Source organism: Dysidea avara, chromosome 6 (genome assembly GCF_963678975.1).
Source record: "Dysidea avara chromosome 6, odDysAvar1.4, whole genome shotgun sequence".
Classification (NCBI taxonomy): Eukaryota; Metazoa; Porifera; class Demospongiae; order Dictyoceratida; family Dysideidae; genus Dysidea; species Dysidea avara.
The window spans coordinates 11,501,385-11,525,133 of NC_089277.1; the positions used below are offsets into that span (position 1 = coordinate 11,501,385).

General features: G+C 37.5%; 2 protein-coding genes across 2 annotated transcripts in view; one reads left to right on the forward strand and one right to left on the reverse strand.

The window, feature by feature from the left end:
• Nucleotides 1–11,592, reverse strand: part of LOC136259229 (uncharacterized) — a 29,746-nt gene extending 18,154 nt beyond the window's left edge. The window contains exons 1-16 of the mRNA XM_066052716.1: nt 11,442–11,592; nt 10,265–10,920; nt 9,122–9,280; nt 7,991–8,056; nt 7,880–7,917; nt 6,517–6,902; nt 5,832–5,944; nt 5,499–5,561; nt 4,761–4,868; nt 4,212–4,301; nt 3,888–3,938; nt 2,784–2,853; nt 2,632–2,728; nt 1,526–2,570; nt 1,108–1,239; nt 20–259 (exon numbers count right to left, since the gene is read on the reverse strand). Of these exons, the coding sequence (XP_065908788.1) occupies nt 20–259; nt 1,108–1,239; nt 1,526–2,570; nt 2,632–2,728; nt 2,784–2,853; nt 3,888–3,938; nt 4,212–4,301; nt 4,761–4,868; nt 5,499–5,561; nt 5,832–5,944; nt 6,517–6,902; nt 7,880–7,917; nt 7,991–8,056; nt 9,122–9,280; nt 10,265–10,900 (3,294 nt within the window). The 5' untranslated portion in view covers nt 10,901–10,920; nt 11,442–11,592. The remainder of the gene's footprint in view (nt 1–19; nt 260–1,107; nt 1,240–1,525; nt 2,571–2,631; nt 2,729–2,783; nt 2,854–3,887; nt 3,939–4,211; nt 4,302–4,760; nt 4,869–5,498; nt 5,562–5,831; nt 5,945–6,516; nt 6,903–7,879; nt 7,918–7,990; nt 8,057–9,121; nt 9,281–10,264; nt 10,921–11,441) is intronic.
• On the forward strand, nt 11,572–21,984 carry LOC136257894 (PEST proteolytic signal-containing nuclear protein-like). Its single transcript, XM_066051216.1, has 5 exons — nt 11,572–11,723; nt 11,822–12,021; nt 15,068–15,133; nt 21,657–21,715; nt 21,778–21,984. The coding sequence occupies exons 1-5, from the start codon at nt 11,711–11,713 to the stop codon at nt 21,887–21,889; spliced, it is 450 nt and encodes a 149-aa protein (XP_065907288.1). The 5' UTR covers nt 11,572–11,710; the 3' UTR covers nt 21,890–21,984.
• The last annotated feature ends 1,765 nt before the right edge of the window (nt 21,985–23,749 follow it).

A 23,749-nucleotide genomic window follows, 5' to 3' on the forward strand; every position in this document is an offset into this window, starting at 1 on the left:
TTTCAGACACAATCAGTTAATATTCATTACGCAGTGACTCGATGGCTTTGTGTAATAACTGAGAATGTGACGGAACACGGAATTGAATTTGGTCGAATGTACGCCTTGAAATTTTTCTCATTCCATCCAGAGTTCGGACCCCACACTTTTCAAGTTGGGATTGATACATGGGCAGTCCAATAGATGCCAACCAGGTGCTTACATTAGTAGTGTCTGGTTTCTGAGTGTGCGTTGATGTGTACTCCTTATCCATTGGAACCTGTGCAGAAATTGAATGCATCATTTAGTATCACCACTTTTGGTATCACACAGTACATTATTTGTAAATTAAAACTTGATTTTGTGGTAAAATTTTTTTGCCATTTCATGTGACTGGACCTGTGAAAACCTGACGCAATAGCGCAAGCCTAAATTTCCAGTATAAAGCATTGAAAACAATTGGTAAAATATTTTTGTATTATTGAAAAAATTCCGTAAATTTTTTGAATGCCTCTTTCGTAGTGAAGGAATGGGCTAACAATAAACACCTGGATATCATCTTATTCGCCTACTCAAGAAGAGTTAGAAAATCTTTGTTTTGTTTTAGTAGACCCAAGGATACGCAAATTATGAGCATTTGTTTATGTCACATTGAAGCGATCGTACACAATCGATTTTTCTTACGAATTTCGCCTTTGTATCCAGTGAAGAAAGGCGATAAAAGGACAAACTTACCAGTAAATGATTCCCCTATTCATGGCGAACACAACGGTAAAAATTTTAGCCCAGTACGTCCATCCTTTCGTACGTCACAACCGTTTTAGTAAGTGCCTGTAATTTATTGTCCCGATACTTGCTGTACAAATCAATTTTTCTGTTGTTGCTACTTTGTAGGGCTGTAACTTCGAAAGTAATTGACATATGAGGGCTGAAACTTTGCTAGAGAATTCACTTGGCTAAGTAGATTATAAATATTTAATGAACAGGAATTTGTAATATGCACTATTACGTCGGGTTTTCGCAGATCTAGGCATAGTTGTTTAGCTGTGACCCTGTTTCACGTTCTTGTTGCACATCCAGATTTTACAGTACTTAGTTAATAACAATATACCATACACAGCTACTCACCCACACACGCTGACATTGTTCTAGTCGATGCTTCCTGACAGCATCCAAGGACAAGGTCATTTGATCAAATGAAGTGTTCAGTTCATAAGCATATCGTGTGATTAATGGAACAGGTAGACCACACTCTCCCCACTATGTGTACACAATAAATCATTGATAAACACTCTAATAGAACATACAGGGTTCAAGTGGTTACATTGTACACTTGACAATGAGGATGATTATTTACAGTAACTAGATCCAATAACATGGTAATGCAAACTAGCCTGGAACACCTTAACAACAATTTAGCAACAGGGAATTTTGTCAGGATTTTCCCTTCCATACTACAGTCTCGTAAGGGAAATTAGTGAAGCTGTACAAAGTCCCACTGCTTACACTAAACACTTATGTACATACATTACTAATGATGACTTACAGTGGTCGAGTATGGTGGCTCCGCTAAATCAATTCTATCTACAGCTAGTCTATCTGCCACCTGAACCTCTGCTGGCTCCAGGCCCACTGTAGAACTAGATGAAAGTCTTGGCTTAGGTTTAGGTGGTAAAGCTGGTTTATTCTCCTGTAAAGGAGGTCTGATCACATCACCATTGGCAGTATAATCTGCTGTCAGTAATGGAGAAGGTGTCATTCGTGTGCCCAGTGGTGATGGAGTATCACTTCTTGAAGAACCAGAATAACACTGGGTGCTGCGTCTTCGTGGTGGTTTCTCAGGCGGCTGACCCTGGTCACCAAATACATCAGAAACTTGTGGTGATTGACTACGCCTCATATCACAATAACTATCCCCTCGTGATCTCGGTCGAGGAATAGGTCTTACTGGTACATCACTAACTGGTCTATCCACTACTGTAGGCTGTGGTGGGACAGACACTGTAGAATGTATGTTAGGTTTTCTAGGTAGTGCAGGTTTCGGCATGAGCTTTGGTCGACTAGAAATAGCCGGTTTATCCGGAAGTTGTGGTTTATTTAGAGGTATTGATTTATCTAAGTCTGTTGAATGTACAGTATCTGTTGTTGTGTCTGTATCATGAGTACTGGTAGACACTACTGAATCAAGTTTTGATGTGTCACATCGGTTGTCAGTTATTGATGTCGGTGATGTTACTGGCTTGTCAAGTTTATCCCACACATCAGCATACATCGGTACATCCTCCTGTGTTTCAACACTTCTCTCTTTAACTGGATACATCATTAACACTGGTGGACTAGACATTCGCTCTTTTCTAACTTCTGGGTTTGACTGTTTCACTAATGGTGACCTTTTTGATGAGGATGAGTTATTCTTGTTGGCATTTAGTTTCTGTTGCTTTTTTGATTGATATCTTGATGCGGGACTATGTTTGTTAACAAGATTTGGTGATGGTAGAGTACTAGTACTACTGCTACTGCTTGATGATGGAGAATTGGAGGCATTTGAACGTGGAAGTGAGGTGGTCTGAGAACAGCTTTCTTTAGCTACCCTGTCATAGAAAACGTACACACCAATTTTTTTAAAAGTACAGATTTAAAATGCTAGCTTACCTATCAAATACCTCACTGTATGCACTGGGAGTAACTGTTGGTGCCATCTTTCCACTTTTCTTTGGAACTTCATCAAGATTCTGTTCATTTAACATGCCTACATGTAATTAACATAATTACACAATAACCGATATGTAATTCTTCAAGCTTACCATCTATGACAATGGCTGGCATACTGGATGAGTGTGACAACTTGTTCTTTCCTCCTTTAAATGAACTATCCTAAATATTACAAGGAAAACAAGTTACAATATTAAACAGCCTTACAGTTACTAAGTAGTATAATGGATAGTGACACCTCTTCCAAACTATTTTTGCAATCTTTAATCTCACATAAGATTATAAACCTTGCCTTCAAAGGACAAAAGCCTGTGGGCTCAACTATGGATTAGGGTTTCCTATTGTGACAGCAATTCAGAGAGTCTTTCAGAGCCTGTTTCAGTGAAGTTTAAATAATATGCTTCAGAGGTATCATCTTTAGAAAAGCTTACTAGAAAAATAACATACATGACTTCTGTCATTCCACTGGCACAAGGCGTGTGTAGTTGTGAAACTCATTAAAAAAACAACAACACCTGTCACCAACTATAAGTTTGTGTACACTCGGAGGAGTAAAATATTTACAGCATGGCAAGAAATGATTTTAATTGCACTGAAAATGATTTTAATTTTCATACACACAAGAATGCCACATTCAGCTAATGTATTTGATATCATGTTCCATCACTGACAGGTGTTCATTGTATGAATAAGTGTTACTGACTTTACAGCAATAGATAAACGATTTATCAATAGGTGACTTTACAGCAATAGATAAACGATTTATCAATAGGTATATGAAAGAGCGCGAAGACAAGAGCATAGCTGAGATGTTGAAAATGACAGCTATAGTTGTGTCACTTATAAATCACTCACAAACGCATGTATATAGATAAGTATGTTCATACACAAAAGGTACTTTACTGGATGCACACACAATACAACTTACAAGCAGTATAAACACTGCAATAAAACATAATGGGACTATTGTAATGATGATGTATTACAGAAGCAGCACAGAGTCACAAGGTATGACTGAAAGTTCCACACCCATAAAAAGCTTAAAGCTGGCTTTATATAGAAAGGTAAGGGAAAGTGGTTTAACAAGGAAGCCACAAGACCAATGAATGACCTTACACTGAGAAAACACTACTATAAAAGGATAGTTTAAAAATATCACACAACACTACAAGTACACACACAATTTGTGAACATACCCTTTTCTTTCTGAACAATTTCAGAGCACTTGCTATTACTCCAGTCGAAGGCTATATATAAGGAGAGACACAAAACTGAGCAAAGATCACCAGATAGAAATTCATAATATCCAACCATTCACATATATTCCACTGGCTCACAAAGATTAAGATTCATAGTAAATTGTAGGCTTCTAAATTAACACTGGAACATATGAAGCTATATTGAACACAGGCTCCCCCACTCATACCTAAGAACATTGTTCCTAAGAGTTCAAGGTTTAAAATTTGATAAATGCAACTCAGATTTTCCACATAAATTTGACAACACACAAACATGCTGACCTTATTACTAACAGCTGGGTGGTCAAGTTCACCGCTACTGCCACTACTTGTTAAACTAGTGTTGTCAATAGCTTCTGATGATTTGGCCCTCTGTAGGTAAAATAAAGTACACTATAACAACACAAAACGATCGTAATTATATACTATGCACATAGAAAACTATTTCTTTCTGGATGAAGCTCAGCTTTTAACCTCTATGAAGTCAAACTACAGTTAGTCGTGATTTCATTACTGAATGAATACAGTATCAGATATCACACACTACATATCCTGACATTGTTCAAATGGTGATGTCAATTTACATAAATATATGAGGTAGTGCCTTGTATAGCAAAATGAACTACTCCATCATCTTTATATCATAATGTAAGTGATGAAAGTTACAGTTATCTTATGAAGGTTTTGAGGAAGCTATTATCATCTCATGAAAAGCAGAATTGTTTGGATGTGTAGTAAACCAACTAACTGTTATATTGTACTTAAAAACAATGTACTCTTTAAAATTTGCATGCACACTTAACAACAATACAACTTGTGCGCTAGCTATACCATGAGATTTCCATTGCTAACAGAGAGGTGGTTGCTAGGACCATGGCCAGCTACACCATTTGATAACATCATGTCCAATGACCGAGGAGGAACAGGTGGGGTAGTTTCCTATAAAACAAAGAGACATGAATATCACACACATATCATACATGTCAGTGTACATACACAGTGATACACACTACTACAGTAACAAAGAAATGTTTTAGTGATAGATATACAAATTGATGATTGTCTTTCTCATTGTTGGCCAAGTAAAGGCCTACACATTACAATGTAGGCCAGGCTTTGTATACCAGACAAGCCACTATATGAAGAGCAGTATAGACAATGTTGGTATATGAAACATGCAATACGAGATACCAATGTTCAAGCCAGGTGTACATGTAGTATATTCATTCTCATGTTTTTAATCACTAGCCAGGTTGGCTGGAGAGGGCACTACAATATAACTGATTCCTCTATGGAGCCCTGTGTACTGTGGAACATCTCTTTTCCAGGGACATAGAGATAGAGACATCTTGATTTAAACGTATGTACATGGGGTCATGGACAAGTATCCTGATTATTAAGGTACCCACATCTTTTATGAGGGGTTCTACTGTAACAGATTTCTTTGATAAAGTAATGTGCTTTCATAAAATATGTTTAATAAAAAGTTGGCCACAGAAACACCCTACATAACATCACCACCAACAAACACCTACAAATGCTACAAACTCAATTACAATTACACTCCACCTCATTTATCTCCATAAATAATGTATCTCGCTTGCTTTTCTGTTCCTCTTCAAATGACTTCACCTGGAATAGTCATTTAGGAGGAATAGAACTGTGTGTGTGTTTGATGGTACATAAGCGTGCATGTGTAGAGTGTGGCCTTTAAACAGGCTATTCAACATCCCTTGGTTACATTAGTATGTATGCACATAGGTGATCCTCAAAGAGAGATGAAGATTGAGCTGGTGTGCATGCATGGCAGCATGAGTGTGCACACACTTGCACATCTAATGTAACAGCATGTACATTGATGGCTGTTGCTGCTACTACTACTACTACTACTACATACAGTACCTGGTTTAAAACTTCATTTTCTGACAGCTCATTATTCTTAAACTTCTCCATCAATTCTAATCTTTTCTCATCACTCATTGTAATAGAGTTTGCCTGCAGATCACTAGTGGAAGCTACACACAACACACACCGGTAATACCAGCACACATAAGTGACACACACAGACGGACAGACACATACATGCAACTTGTACCATTAAGGATGGCTCCATGCTTTGAGATAAATACAATAAAACTGGAGACAAATGGCTCAAATGCTATCACTATGGCTTGACAAGGACCAAATACAGATAACATACAACACACTGATCATGAGGTCAGCATATATCACCACACAAGTACACACTTTTCATGAAATCACAAACAAACAAGGCACGTAATTCATGAATTATATACTATACACATATATAGGTATGTAAGCATGCAGGAATACATGCCTACAACATTTAGTACTAACTATGGCCCATACAAGTAAACACTGGCATCTTGTGAATATATTTAACAGATTATTAAATTATATTCACTAAACAAATGGGCACTTATCAAATCCTCCATAATAATTACATCCTTGTACAGTTCATTATTCATAGACATTAACATATTAAAAATACATTCTCCATAAAATTTTATAGCTCACTATATGGGCATATCTACTAGAGCTTGTTCTCACACAATATAGTGCATACCTGGTTGTGAAGAAATAGTTGGTAGAGAACTTTTCTTCTTTGAGCTACGCAACAGGAATTTTCGAAATCCCTTTTTCTTTCCAGGTGCTTTATCAACAGCAAGGTGGGTAGCAAACGATGGAACACTTTCTGAACATTTGAGGAAAGATTTTCTTTCTGGAGAAACTTCAACATCTCTTTCAGCACTTGATTCTCTTGAACGTCCGTTGTCTTCCAGCCCATCAACATCCTCGTATAAAAACACTTCACTGGCCATCTGCATGCTATCTAAACTAGTTCTGGGGCTGGTGACAGCACTAGAAGATGGTGTCTTTGTTGTACTCCCATTAGACTTAGTTGACCCTTTGTCACTGCTGACCTTGCGACGTGGTAAAGGTGGCGGGTGTCTGTAAAAAATGAAAAGGCACAAAAATAAAAGTGCAGTGATTTTGAGTGCAGAAATTTTATAGCAGTCTACTCATGAATCTTGTCTACACAATAAACTGTGAACTTATTTACATAGAAAGTAGTGTTCATAATTTTGTGAGCCCTTACAGTAACTAATTCTATTATGCTTTTATTTCACAGGCTGGCAAATTCTTATCCAATCTGCATGCACAGCATATCTTACAAACTCTCCATTCAGAATGGGAAATTCCGCAAACAATTGATACAAGTTTTGTATCCAAATGAGGACACAACTTAATGCAATACACTTGGGAACACTAACAAGCATAAACATTTCCAGAATATCATGTCAGATAGAGCTGCAGGATGTAAAGCACTACTAGATAAATAAATGAATCACACACAGGAGGAAAAAAACGTTACTAAAAACTAGTTTAAGTCCCTATAACATAACAAACTATCTAAAACAGAGTCGATAACTTGCTGTAAATATATAAAGTGAAGCTATTAAAACAATGGCATCATTGTATTGTAACTTTGTTAATGAACTATTCTAATGCATATCCTCCCATAGCAACAACATGTGACATATTTTACAACACTATATTACATGTGACATAAGGTGGTGTTAATAGACCACATCCCCACCTCATCATAACATAAGGGTGGTGACATCAACTGTTGTACCATATTTGGGCAACACTTTAGTACACCTACATTAACCACAATCCTTCCCTCCAAATTCTCTCTAGTGGCCACAAGCTACTGTATGCTGCATGGTCCCTTGATGTATAATTTAAAATATAAAACACATACAAAACAATGCATAGAATTAGGGAGACATCCCACAAGATATGAAACAGAATGTAATGTGTACATGCATACAGGGCGTAGACATGAAAATAGAATTTGCTGTAATTTCATTAACCATTAAATAAATAAAAATTCATGTGCACACTGAAGCTCTATCTCTCACCTTCTTTGTCCCTGTGGTGGAGGTCCATTATAAGGGTCCTACAATAAACACACATCCAGTAATAATGATTCAATTGTGACTGGGAAAACTTTTGTCCATGCACTTACGTACCATGTATGCTACTATTGGAGCAGTTGCTGGCTTCTGAACAGGTGTAATCTTGTGTCCAGGAGACAACTACAGCACAAAAAAGGGTGACACGCTGTCAATAAAAGTGTCAAGGGGTCAGCAGTACTCCCTTGTAACCACAAGACCACAATAATGTTATCACAATCATGTGCTATTTGATGTGAAGTACTTTGACATATAAACATGAACTTATTACAATGACATGTTATGACATATGAAATAAACAATTCAGCGTCTTAACAAAACAAGTTAGTCATTTTTAGGGCTCTTTCTGGCTGCTAATAAATGGATCAAGCAATTAAGAAGTCATGGTAGTGCAAATTAACAGGTGATGAATTTACCCTACAGTTTTACACCTACTGACAAATGGCATTGAGAGAGAGCCTACACTAGTGAAGAAATATTTGACTGACATTCCCACAATACAATTACTGGCAATCACAATTCTCACATTACTAAAGCTATAGGCAATACATACAAAACTATAGGCAATACAAGGCAGTGAAAAGATAGAACTCCACCCTATTTGGTGATACCAAACATGAAACCTCACTTAGCATCCACCTCTTCAACAAGAGAATCTTGTAATAGAAACTATGTTGAGTAGATTCTGATGGTAATTTAAGCATACCTCAATACTCCTCACAGCCTGGCACAACATATTGAAGGATACATTTTTGGTGGCCTTAATGAGGTGGCATTGCATAAAAGTGAAACAGTGTACATCTACATGAACAAATACTTGATATAAAATACACACTGAACTGTCCCCGCAGTACAACAGCTGATGCCACAGCATTTTGATGGTACGTGATTGTATTTACTGCCAGTTGATCTGAAAGCATTTATCACCTGACGTGCTCAACAGATATTCCATATCAAAACTCATTGTGTAATTATAATGGGACCATTTGTCATCATAACAACAACCCGTTAATATCTTAACTGCTTCACACAGCACCGATTACATTTTGGTGGCTTTAGTGTATTTGCCGTACTATGGTACACAAGTTAGTGTTAGTCTTAAGACATATATAGGACAAGGCCTTTCAACAATGCATAAAGGACAAATTAAATACAACAATTGTGCAGCAACAACACACACAAACATACTAGTTCTGGAGCCTTTGGGGTGGCTTGTTCCGTTCGATTGGTCTGCACTCTCCAAAGCTCAGCCAAAGCTTCATACACTTCCAGTGAATCAACCGAGAACTGCTCAGCATAAGTCACAGCCAGTTGTTGTAATAGATTTGAATTTAGCTCCCCTGAATCCTAGCAATAAAGAAATTAAAACTACTCACTGTACCTTGCTCTTAAATAAAAGTTCACCTTGTTACTATTGAAAGTTGTGGGGGTTAAAAGCTCAATGCTATTACACACAAAGGTCTCAAATCACACATCAGTGTAAGGTATAAAAGTGAAACTACTTGTAAAGGACTATTTGAATTAGCACATCATGTTAAGAACAACAGAATAACATTAATTTAAGGGCAAAAGAATGAAAATTTTACCAAAAAAACTATAGCATTGAAGAATACAAATGAATTGCCCTAAGGCATAACTTGCAGTTATACAAAACTGCATATCATGCGTGTATGGAGAAATACTATATGTCACACAGAACTATTCAAACATCAAAGGACTATTAGGAATTCTGTCTTTACATGTTTGCGGCACAAAGAAATATGTGAAACTTTAGTAATATGCACTGCAAAAAATTTTAAACAGCTAACTGACCAGCACAAGACAAGGCACACCGCATGAACAACACAAAACACATCACAATGGTATTCAATAACAACCTGTCAACGAACATTAATCACTGCTGAATATCAACAGCTGTCACAAGCAGAAACAGTAAAGATGACAGACTGTAGAAAGTCTAAGTGAGCTTCGTATATTTCTTTGCACTTAATTGGTTTACCTAAATGGAGGCTTATTACTACTATTACAAGGTCCCTTAGGAAATGTCTACACAAAGCTTTCTATTTTTATGAAAACAGCCACAACATACAAGGACAGAATCTATCAAAAAGGAACAAACACCAGAAACCACAAAATGTTACAGAAACATTAGACATGTCCTCCAGACATGATTCAACTACACGGTGATGGGGACCATGCTCACCCACAAAGCTTTACAAAGAGTGAATCATTAACAATAAATTGACTCCTGATTAACACAATATCAACAGCACAGGATCAAATAGGGAAAGCCCTTACACAGTCTACTGGACTCTGGTGGCATACACTTACTTGCACATAAGGATGTTCTGTGATTACAATGTGGTCTTGCTGCAGTTCTTGTTTTAGTTTAAGTTTTAGTTGCAATTTTGATAGACCTTGACTCTGAGATGAAACGTTTATTGGAAGAGGAGGTGGTGGCACACGATGTTTAAAGCTTCTAGGTGGTTTTTTTGGTGCATGTACTGTAGACGGTTTGCAATCTGCTTCCGATTCTTCAGTTTTAGAAGGTGGAGTTTGGTCGGGTAATTCATTTGATACACTTCTTAATGAATCAGGTGACTTCACTGATAACTCATTTGAAGCACCTAAACTGTCAGTTGGCTGTTGTTGGAATTCAGTAGATGATGACTCAGTGTGAGAACTATCATCACAATGTATGGTATTCCCATTGGGTATAGTACTAGTAGTAGTTAGTGAATTATCAAAGTTGATTGGTTTTCTAGCAACTGACCAGTGTCTTAATCTTCCAACATGTTCAAATATTTCATTTCGATCTTCTTGGCTTACTTCAATTGCATCAAGATCTTCATCTTTTAAATTAGCACATAAATTAGGTAGCTCGTAACCATTGTCAATGAACGATTGTGCATAACGTTCTTCAAGTCCAATTTCGTTCAACCATTTGCCGACGTCCCAATCATCCATAATGGAAAGAGTGCTTTATGCTACAAAATTGGGGAAAGCAAACTAATACAATGCAATGGACAACAAACTAATATAATGCAATAGACAACAAACACACTGAGAACACAAGGAGCTTGTTAACAACTACCTACTACAAACCGCTAACACACATTTACACGTGTATCTATTACCAGTCAATACATGCAAATATTTCTTTACGCTCAAAATAGCCTATAAGCAGCTTGAGGACACCCATGTCAGCGATCTTACATTTTATCCAGTTCAAATACACGTAAAGATTTACACATGCAATGGATCGTTTCTCTGAGAATATCCTTCCTCAAAAATACTACTTTTGCGCTCACTCCGAGCGTTAAACTTTGCTGCACACAATACTAACCCGCACCAGGTGATTCCACAGTGTAAACTGGTACTATTGTACAACTCTCCTCCTTGTGGTGACAAAACAAAAAAGAGCGCGGTGGCTAATTAGGTCTACAGTTTACAAACACAATCAATTGATGATCGTTAACTTCCAACAACGATCACTGGTGTAACTCACAGTAAAGATACTCCTCAAGACGGTCTCACAAACGTCCCACGTTACTGCACGCTTCTACAATTTGTAGCGCAAAGTCCACAACCTGCATTTACACGACCAGCAATTAAAAATGCACACAAGTGCAAAAGTGCCTGCCCATATGGTCACACCAAAAAATTACGTCACGCGATATAGAGCCGCACTTCCGCATTGCTTGCGCACCTGCTCTCACTAATTGAAATTGTTGGAGCGACGTTTAGGCACTATAGAATGATAGTGTCGCTGTAAACATGAGCAAGGAAGGTATCCATTTTAATTCGTTTGTAGACAGTGATATGTGCAAGAATAAAAACTGTGGTGTACTAATATATTAGAATATGCATACTTTTTTGTTGCCATAGAGAAACAGAAGGAAGTGAAAGAAACAGTCACCAAGGAGAGTGAGAAGAAAAGCAAAGATGATAAAGACAGCAGTCCAGCAGACGGAGTGAAGGCAACGAACACAGTTAAACTAGGAATAAAGAGGCCTGGCCCAGTTACAACATTTGGATTTGGTAAAAAGAAAAAGCAAAGTGGAATTACCATCCAACTGCAATCTCAGGTGTGTGCTAGTTATAACGGGTCAAATTCTAACAGTGAAATGTCCTTGTCTTGTATTGTGTTTCGGTGTAAATTTCACATTTAATTGTGTTTCCCAGTATATATGTTCTGTATTTCTACTGCACTGTGTAGAAGTATACAGGTAAAGCCGGGCACTATTTGTTAGTGATGCATCTACTACAAAAGTAAATGTCAGATATTCAATGCACAACAATTATACCATATAGTAAACAACTTTGGCGGTAAAAAACTTTAGCAAATAACATTACAATCGCCTAAGCTTTTCCCGCCAATTACTTTTAGCAGTTGCATGAGCAGATTAGCCATGCCCTATATATCCATCCACCCATATACCGAGCCAAAAGGCAATTTAAATGAAGAAACAATGACAATAAACTGACAAGTCTAGGTGTATACTATCTGTTAATAAAGCTATGTGCAATAGTTCTGAGTTACCATATAGTAAAAAACTTTGGCGAAAACCCGTACACTATTATAAAATTGACCAAAAAAACTTTGGTGAATGGGGAGTTTTTAGCTACCAGGTACGTATACTGTACTGCTTGAATGCAACATTGCTACACGTGAGTGTGAGTGATTAACAGCTTGCCAATTAAGGGGCATGGCACCGTTTCAATCATGAGTCTATCCCTCAATTGAAGGATGATGACTCACGATGGAAACGGCTGCCACACCTCTTAATTAGCAAGTCTTTTAATTGTTTGCATTTGCACGTAGCATTCGAGTAGTAGCTACCGTACAAGTGTAAGCATCGTTCGCTGGTTCTAAATGTCGAGAGCAATGTATAAACATTGATAAACATTGCTCTTGACATTTAGAACCAGGAGTATCGTGATGGTATCATGGGTATTTCTCCAAGCATTCTCTTCGATTGTTGCGAGGTTCATTGTCCCACGAGAGTTTACGAAATACCCATGATACCATGATACTTCCAATACCCAATATCAAGGCCCTAATGGAATTGTTAGTTCATGCGAATGCTATCTTTAAATGCCTGTGATTTATTTGTAGTAGTGTAGTTGCTATGTTAAAACAAAGAAAAATCAAAAAGAATTTTGAGAAATGTGTGGTAGGTTTTTGCTTAGTTGGTCACAATTATAGTATGTTCACGTTCTGAAAAATCAGCTAAAAATTAAAAGTGGATTTTTTTCTCAACAGAGTTAACATTTCAGCAAACCAGAGGATTATTGGTAACAGCAACAACAGACACATACGGTTGGGCTCCATTACAAGTTTGGGAAAGGGCTGTAATGGACACTGTACTTATATGGCTTCCTTAGGAAATGTATTGTGAAAATTTTGATTGGCCGTAAATATTATGTCAAACATTTGAACAAAAAGATTTCTAAATATTTTTAGCGGGTCAAGCAGTACTACAAATGAGCCAAATTTATCGTGTGTGTTTGCATCCATGAGTTATTGAATGTTTTTGAGGATTCAGCTCAACGTGAACATACTATACTACCTGACAGCAATCACAACTCACTTCCTCACTGGAAAACAGCAATAGTAAGCAATAACATTGCTGTTTTAAAAGCACAAAGAATACCATCCAAGAAACTCAGTTTTTGTAATGTGGTGTGACTGACGTCATGTAGCCAGCTGGTATTTAAATACAGTTGTGATATATATCAAAGTATTGTGATATGTCACCTCAATGACCTCACCACACCCAGCAGGTGCTAGAATTTCCCTGTTGTGGCACACCAGTTAGGATAGGCTACTTTCATTTCTTTAAATTTAGCATAGTATGTCCAAGGTCACAGCTGAAAAACAGCTTTTGCTGATGCTGTCTCCCTGTTTAAATAACAATTAAAAAAAAAAAAAGGTCTCGTGGCTTGTAGCACAAGCACCTTGCAGCTTCTGCCTTTTGTATAAATACCAAACTACTGTACCAAGGGTAGTCATAAGAGGAATATGACAACCAGCTGTGTGGGCATAAACTATGCACGATCACATAAATCTACCATGATTGTGCAAAAATTTGCAAACAATTATACCAATCAAATGATGCGTGCGTTTGCTACACTAGCAGTGGCTATATGACAGGAATCATTGCTTTTCCCAACTGAACACCATGCCACCTAATGTTACATGTCTAATTTTTTACTGTGCGTTTACGTGCATGTGTGTAGCTGGAATTTTACAATGTTTTTTTTTTTTAAACTTAAACTCCACCTGAATCGTATTTCACATTGCAGCCAATGAACGGGTTTAAAAATACTGAAACTTGTATGGCAGCACACATTAATTTAAAGAGCCACAAAAGTAGGCAAAATGTATATGCCAAATAAATTTTGCCCACATGTTCGGTTCTGCGTGCCCAATGGCCACTTCCCAGTCACATAATTATGTTTGTGTTCAAAATGTTGGTAATTGGCTTAATTGGTTGCTTTTATTTCTAATTACCCACACTTAGAGTAATTCTGTTATGGTCTTTACCATGTAATGGGCTTTGGTTTGTTGCATGTACTTGCCAACCAAGTCATCCTTATCGGCTCCTGGTCATATACAACTGTGATTTCTTAAACTTAGGGCCAAGATGAGCTTTGACTTTTGCTAAACAAGTAGTTCGTGCTTGCGTTTAGCAGCAGATTGGCTATGTTTAACACAGTTTCCTTGGCTAGAGGTGGTCTTTCCAATGCCAATAGTTAAGTAGTGTCTATTCAGCCTGTTAGCTTATTATGAAATGCATGTTAGCAAAGTGAAATCATGTGATTGTTTTTTCTACTTCACTGGTGATAGTTTCAGCTATACTAACCATAAAGGAGGACTGATATACTCTCATGATTAATATATTATTATCATCACTGATGTGTAAATGTAAATAAGAACATGTTTTTCTTCGTACATGTTATGCCATGTTTGTAGCAACTAGGATAAGTTTCTTAGTTGAATTCTGAATCAGAGGATCATAAGTTCCCATATAAATATACAATGCATTCCTACTAGGTTTTACTGTAGTAGCAGTAGTACAACAGCTACTGTGTATGTGTATGTGATTACTGTTTCCTGCTGATCAACAGGCTAAGACTGCTGAGACTAAACTAGTCCCCAAGTTGGGTGCTGCTGCTGCAGCTTTTAATGATGAGGTAAGCAAGGAATTGAATGTGTAGTTATGTATGCCAGTGTGTGTGTAGTCGTGAAGTTACGTCTGTTGCGTATGGACATCTTCACACTCACATAATTATGTCATCGCTCCTTTCTGGTGAAAAGACAATAGAACTATTTAGTAGTCATTTACAAGTATTACGTACATCACAATAGTGTAGAGGCTAAATATCACGATTCGATTTAAAAATAAGATATTTTTCGACTATTTCCCACCTCTGGCTGTTAGGCAAGCATACATGCATGCGTACATGTACACAAACACATGCACACATACACCACAAAATAGATAACACACAAAAAAAACAACAGTATAGCTGACATTGATGTTCTATTCAACTGTATGCATACACATACCCACATCTACACAATACACTGCATGCCAATAGAAGCCATACTAACTGTATAGAGGAATAAAATCTCAAAGCTTCAATTTTACTGTTGCTTTAGCACATATTACGTAGGTATTTTGATGTAGTACTCAAATGTATGTAGTCCTGTACATATAAAGGAAACAGTAAAAAATAAATTAATGCCAGTCTTAATAGCTCCATGGGTTGTACAATGAGTGTTTGCACGTGTTTAGCTGTAGTAACATTTAATGGTTCAATCAACAGGTGTATTGTTTAATAACCATTCATTTATTGGTGTACATGCGTGACTTAACCTTCCATGCAACCCACTATATCCATCATTCCTTAAATGAGTCAACCCACCAGTAAAATATTAGGTCACTTATGGAAGTGTTTAAGGCTAAAGTCTAAACAATATTGCTCCACTAGATTGCCACATGTGAAAGTCCCAATCATACAGTACAGTAGTACAGTGTATTAGGGATCATGGAGGTTTGGGCTTTTCTGGCCTCATTTTCCCTTCATGACATTTTGGCAGTCAAGAGTGACACCAAACCCTCCGAACAAGTTTCTGTGTTTTCTGCTGACTGACTAGCTGACTGACTAGCTGACTGACTAGCTGACTGATTCTTCTAGAACTCAAGTATCATTAAGGCTAAGACCTTGATTTCTTTACTGTTCGATGTCATTTTTGGCCCAAGACATGCTGTTGCAGCAGCTATAATACATGCATCATGGACTTACCTTTTGTGTCCCATTTTCTCATTGGTAGTGTTCCTTGCGGTAATGTATGATGAACTGACTGTCTCAAGAATCGTCTGTAATTTTTGGTTGCAACTGAATTGATTGCATATAGATGCTTCTCATACTATTCTCAAGTGGAACAAAGCTAAAAATGAAGCAGAATGGCCACAGTACTTTCCAGTAATTGATAGTTGGTTGATTGTTGGAGTACATGTTATGTCACTCAGTTGATTGCTATGTCTGGCTGGTACCATTCTTCCCTGTGATGCGGTATACGTTGGTTCACCACTCATAAATTATGTTACTAAAAAGTAAACAAACAATTGTAAGAAAAAGTAGAGTTTTTATATTTGATCATAGAAATAAAAAGCAATGAAACAAGCTTAAGAGAGGTAATCTACACCCGCAGTATACTAGTGGACATTTAATTCCTACTTCAGTCATGGCTATACATATAACGTATAAGGAAAAATTTGGAATTTTAAAGGATCATAGAAATAAAAAGTAGTGAAGCAAGGGAGGTTGCCTACACCTGAAGATATCAAAAGTGGACATTTTAATCCTTACTTCAGTTGTGGGTATGGATTGAAGTAGGAATTAAATGTCAACTAGTGTATCTTCATTTATAGGCAACCTCTGCTTGTTTCACTACTTTTTATTTCTGTGATCCCTAATCGAACTTAAAGTTCCAAATTTTTTCTTATACTTGTATTAGTTTTTTTGTAACATTATTATGGTTAGTGAACCCATCCATACCACATTAGATGAAAGAATGGTGCCAGACTTTTAGTTTCATTTGAACATGTGCACTATCAATTACAGAGTGGCCATTACACTTAATTTTCAGTTGTGTTTAGTCAATTACACAGCATTACAATACAAGAAGGACCTCTGCCAGTCACAGTGGGAAACTTCAGTTTACAAATGTCAGTAGGGAAGCCATCACACAGCACTACCATGAATTGACACTTTGCATTTTCAGTAAAGATAAATGAGGACACAGGTTTACCTCCATGAAGCATTCATTGTATGTACTGCAGTATACCTAAAAGGCACCTGTCAGGCTGAAGTGACTCGAACAATGAAAGTGCCAAGCCTGTAGCTTTAGCTGTTATCGAGTTATGCTTGTCTGAAGGGATCAGTCAATTAGTCAGTCAGTCAGTCAGTAGAAAATTCCATTTTTAAAAAAATCATAGCAACTTGTTAAAAGCATTTCGCGTTGTTGCTTCATTGTTGTCAGGCTGGTTTTTGAGTGATGTTTTTTCACGGGCCACGCCCAATCCTTTGTCGTCCCTGCTATGGTGGAGTTTTATCACATGATCAAAATGATGTAACTTCCAGGAATTTGCCATTTTTGTGCACAGGTAGTATGGTGATATGTGCAATTATAGGCTGCTCCAGCTGTTCCGACCTAGATAAAGGCATTTCCTTCTACAAACTTCCAGCTGTAACTGACCACCAAGGACAGAAGGACTTTGAACTTCGAAGAAAATGATTAGACGGATATTTGGCGGCTATTTCTAGAGACGATATAGATCCCTCCCCATGACTACAGGATTTGCTCAAAGCATTTTGTATCAGAGAAACTGGTTCCACTGTATAGAATTAATGATCCAGATTGACTACCAACCCTCAATCTGGGCCATTCAAAAAGGAGTGCGACAGTTCCAGTTAATGTATACGTGAAGAGGCTTGTGCAGAGAGAAAGTAGAAAGAATGCTTTTGAAGAAATGCTGAAAGAGGTACCAGTCATGGTGTCACATGAGGTGCACACTGTCTTTTTCACTGTTGCGCTCTGTGACAGTGTGCATTCGTGGTAGCAGGTCCATCTCACTTCGATCAGCTGATGTCTCTCCAGAGATGGGCCGCTTTGATGGGCACAGGAACTACTGAGTCTAACCTGTTTTATCTTCTAACAGTTGTCCAGCACATGCCAACTGGTGCTGGGGGTGGTGGCAAGGGCAGACCATCCAGCCTGGGGGGGAAAAAGTCATGGTGTCACAACTTATTGATGAAATAGTCACTAAACAGACCATCTTGATTGCCTCTCAGGAAATCGAGATTGGGAAGCAGTATGTTAAAATTGGTGTTTGTCACAAAGAAGCTGCTGAATGTGATTGTGTCAGCAAGGTTGAAAGTTTGCAGAAAAGCGAGCCTATTGCAAATTTGCGGTTGATAGCCCGACAAAGCAACTCAATGACCATTTACCTCCATTTTGTGAAGAAAGCTTCATTAGTGATGAATACACCCTATTTCATACTGGACTGCCAAACTTCAAGCTGGTAAAAGCTGTATTTCATCTTATTTCCTTTCTTTTTCATGTTTCCCCTGCCACTATGTCTAGAGCTATTTTGAAGTGGCTCAAAAGGATGAACATAAGATTATCGGTTCTGATACGTTGGCCAGAGCATGGCGTTCTCAGAAAAACTATGCCGAAATGTTTTAAGGCATCATTTGGTTCAAAGGTGGCAGTAATTGTTGATTGTTTTGAGATTTTCACTGAAAGGCCTTCTAATTTAGTAGCAAGAGCAGCTACTTGGTCCAACTACAAGCATCATTATGCTTCTAGGAATCACCCCACAGGGTACAATTTCTTTTGTATCAGAGTGCTGGGGTAGACGTGTGAGTGATAAACTTTTGACCAAGAAAAGTGGTCTGCTTCAGAAGCTTTTGCCTGGCGACATTGTGTTAGCAGACCATGGGTTTGACATTGCGGAATCTGTGGGTACAATGCAAGCCAGACTACATATTCCAGCATTCATAAAGGGAAAAAACCAATTGACAGCTACTGAAGTTGAAGAAACTTAGGAGTATTGCAAACGTTTGAATCCATGTTGAACGTGTAATAGGCTGTGTTAAGCAGAAATTCACCATACTACAAAGCACAATATCAATCACGTTTTTGACTATGAGGAAAGGTGAAGATTGATCGTACAATCTGACAACAACGCTGCAAATAACGGCCAAGGAAATGACTTGTTCTGCTATTGTTGTGGTCCTGATGAAGGATCAATGATTGAGTGTGACAATAGTGAATGCAAAATTGAGTGATTTCATCAGAGCTGCCTCAAACTCGAGACCATACCTAGAGGCAAATGGTACTGCCCTGATTGTCGCATATTACCACAATTTTTGAAAGGAAAAAAGAAGAAAAAGTAACTTTTACTTCGTGTAGTGGCATCCTTAAATTATATTTCCTGTATTTTATCATGTGATTTAGCATTGTTTACAATAATTACAATCAGAAAATCACACCACAAAGACCAAAATTTATATAAAGGAATGGATTGTGGAAAAGTGTACTCATTTACATAACTATGTACATTTACTCAAATGGCACAACAGAATTACACAAGTTCGTTAAAGCACAACAGACTCTTACTGGCTGTTGTCTACTGACTGACTAGTAGTACTACCACTGGTGGAGGAAGACTTTACTAGAGGTCGGGTATACCAGTGCCCAAGTATCTCTGGCAGTAGACACATACGAAAGAAACATCTAGCCTTTTCCAAGCACATTTCCCAAAAATCACCATCTCTGAAGATACGTTCAATATGCGGCAAAGGATCCTCTCATTCTGCTGGAAAGGTGAACACAGAAAAGTCACAGTATTCAACATTGCAAATGAACATTTGGATCTGTACTTGATAGTAATACACATGCCCATGATCCAGATGCAGTGAACCATCATCACTCTTTGTCAAGCAAAACTGTTTATCGCTGATCACTGCTGATAAAATGCTCTCACTATGGTGGGAATAAGGGCACTTTATTTCCAAACACCTTTCCCACAGCAATCACATTCTACGATGCCATCTGGAGATGCCCCAATAAATGGCCACTCGTGATTAATTACCAACCCACTGTTGGATACCACAAAGCAATTGTGTTTTGGGGTGGTATGTTTTAGGTACAGTTCCCTGGCAATGTTGTCTTATTTCAGACCCCAGTTTGTTGGTTTAGTAGTGAAAGTAAATTCTTCAGGATAGCAAATCAATTTAATCAAACTTTGTGCAGGGTTTGCAGAGTCAGTATGGCAGACTGACTTCATACAGGATGCTGTAATTACCCCTACCAGCTCTGTATTTAAACCACAAACTAGATTTGGCTTGGGATCTGGTCTCTTTTTCTACCAACTGCAATATTCTCTCTGTGAACTCCAATGAAACTGAAGCAGATTCGCACACTTCCAGCAGTTCATAGTACTTCAACTACATGTACGATATGTCATAGAGAGATTTGGAAAAACACTTTGAGATGATTTTGGAACATAATTATCTGAATACGGATCTACAATTGATAGAATAGTTGTGTACCTGTAAGGCTTATAGCTTCAAATAGCTGGTTCAGTTCTTCTTCAGTTGGCGGCTCGCAATGTTTAAGGAAATTGTTTGAAGTGGGCTCTGCATGCAGAATCATTTTCATCTACAGATTCATCCAACATCTTATCCAATTTTCTTTTCTTCCCACTTGCAGATGTAAAGTCAATCTTTCTGATATGAGTGTAACCAATTGACTTTGTGTAAGACGGAATAACCCAAGCACACTGTGACTGGGTGCAAGTCCTGGAATCCTGCATTCTCACTACAGCTTCTACATAAATAAAACAGCAGTGTGCACATCTCTCCGAGCCCAGCCATACAATCACAGTGTGCACAGCAAATCTCTCCAGCTTCTTCTACAATTATCCAGCAACTAAGTGGTGCCTCATTGATTTTTTGGGAATGCCAAACCTTAAAATAGAAAGACTTCACGTAATAGTAGAACAACACACATCTATTGTACATGTATGTATTAGTGTTACAGCAGCTTTAGTTGAAAGGCACTGGTCAGGTAACTACTACAGTCATTATTTCAAAAACATTTGCTTATATGGTTTTCTAGACTGGAAATATTTACTGCACACAATTATATTGCCATTTCACTTTGTATATCAGCTCAGTACAATGCCATTTATGTTACTTTAACATCCCTACTATGTCGTTACAACAGATGCAAACAATACAATCAGTAGCTTACTCGAGAGGTAATCAAGTACTACATCAGGCAAACAATCAACCACTTCGCCAATCCGTCCAAACAGAAGAGGATCATTCCCACCAATAACCTCCAACTTCTTTTTATATCGAGCCTTAGCATCACTTAGTAGATCCTCGGCATAAGTAGACAACTGCTGCATTGAGGGTACTGTACTGTAACCTGTACCTGTGCACAAAAATGGCGACTTCCTGGTGGTTATGTCATTTTGATCATGCAATGAAACTCCTCTATACAATACTATCGCACTGTTCGTAAAATTCCTATGTTTCCCTTACACTTGTGATAGTTTTTTGCTTTGGTTTTAAAAATAATAGTTTTATAGTTTTTAAATTATTTTTTAATATGGCAATTTTTGTGCTCTATTAGAGTGATGAAGAAGAGGAGATGCCATTGGAAGCAAAGCTGAGAATGAAGAACATTGGAAAGTAAGTGTGCTCATACTAAGATAGTGATCTTGTAATGAAGTTATGTACATCTTATCATTTAGGGGCACGCCAACAGCTAGTGGACCTAATTCATTTGGCAAGACCAGTCAGGGCTTTACCAATGAGAGAAGAGTATGGGACATGAAGTATATTGATGAAACTAGAACAACCTAATTTTAATGTGACCCGTTTGTGCATAATGTGTATATGTGTATTTTGTGGTATATTAAGTTTATTGTAATATTTAAGTACATGATCTTAAACAGAAAGGTCTGTATAATGATTGCAATGGCACCAGTGAGGCTTACTACCTATAGCTCTAGTGTAACTCCCTGTCCAAAAATTTGTCAGGCAGATTACAGTCAAATATGCATCCTCATTAAGTTTACTATGATGATGATGGTTGAAGTATGACTACTGTATCTATATAATATGTCAAGATAGTATTTGTTCTATTGATCATCCAAAGAATTACTCTAATAAAGCATACACTTAACTGTCACATTGAAAATGAGGGTTAAGATTAGAAGTGCACCGATAATGGCTTTTAGCCGATATCCAATAACTGCTATAATATTATCAAGCTGGTAAACAAAGCCAATCCAATATGGTAGTGTAGGTCTTTCCTTGAGCCATTTGTTCTCTAAGCTCAGTTATAGAGTGACTGGAACAGTTGACATCATACATAAAAGTGTTAGCTACTAGTAGAGCACAACATATGCTTCTTAGCCAATCCAATTATCACCTCTAGTTAAGATTTTACTGTATTCAATTTTCCAGGTCTAAATACTTGTGAATTACCTAACCCAGCACTAAAACTAAACCATATATGGACAAATTTACAGTACGCACTTCTAGTGTTCCTTATCTGACATCAATGCTCAATGGGTAATAAATTGGTAGTATGTCTCTGCGTGGTCCATCTTTAGAAAAGTTAGAGGTTGGCTATGTTTTTAATTATGATTTGAAACATTGTAAATAACCTTTATTCAAAGCAGTAGTTGAATAAATTATGACAAAAGCAATCTACTACTATCTTTTAAGAATTCTGGAGGATAGGCGCTCTGCAGTATTAACAATCCTTTTATAAATGTTCTTGGATCAAAACCATCAGCATGCAATGCAAAATCTCTGGAATTTTAACACTTCATGATAAAAATTTTGATTTTCTTTTAGCTTAGCTATGCACTTCTTGTGCAATTATGTTGTCATTTACATGTCTGTAATACAATTTTTATTATTGCGCATGAGCTGAACCATACCATGTTATCAAACTATGGTAACATGTCACCAGTATCTACTGGTGACATGCATGTTGCCATAGAGTGGCTAATACAATCCAAAATCATCAATATCAGTCCTAGCTGAGTGCAGACAGTCCACTCATAAAAAATCTGGAGTGTACAGTAAAATGTAAAGTGGACTTGTAATGGATTTACTACAGATTTACATGAGATATCATGCAGCAGCAGTGAGCTGAAGTCCAAGTGTGCAGAAACAATCAAAACTCTGTTGTGAAGCATCTGCTGATTATTCTGACATTATTTAAGCTAGTAGGCACCTGAAACATTAATCATATTGTGATAATAATAACTGTATAGTATACCATGTAGCTCTAATGGAGTGGTCAAACTTGACTATTTTATTAGAGTATATTAATCAGATCTTTACCCATTGATAGATATTCCTCAGACAACAGTGCTTTCAAGTTTAAACGACTATTATCCATTAAAATGTATAAAACTGCATAATAGCCTAAATGAAAAGAACATAAAGAATTGACTAGTGATACATGTCATGTGGGAGCTGTTGTCTGGCTGACCCGGCCCACTGATCATGACCTAATTAACAATATTGCGTTCATGTTGATCATGATCCTTCACTGTACAAGGTTCAGGAATACTAACCCAGTTTCAGTAATCCTTGCCATGGTGGCTCACAACTCCGTGATTTTAAAAACTACAAGGACATGGTGGATCAATATTCACATTTGGATTTCCCAAAACCAGGAATGATGAGCATGTGTAAGTTTGG

Excerpts from the sequence above, each read along its gene's own strand:
- LOC136257894 (XM_066051216.1), top strand. Across the intron at positions 12,022-15,067 it reads CCATCCAACTGCAATCTCAG|GCTAAGACTGCTGAGACTAA; the intron begins GTGTGTGCTAGT and ends GCTGATCAACAG. Across the intron at positions 21,716-21,777 it reads AGAATGAAGAACATTGGAAA|GGGCACGCCAACAGCTAGTG; the intron begins GTAAGTGTGCTC and ends CTTATCATTTAG.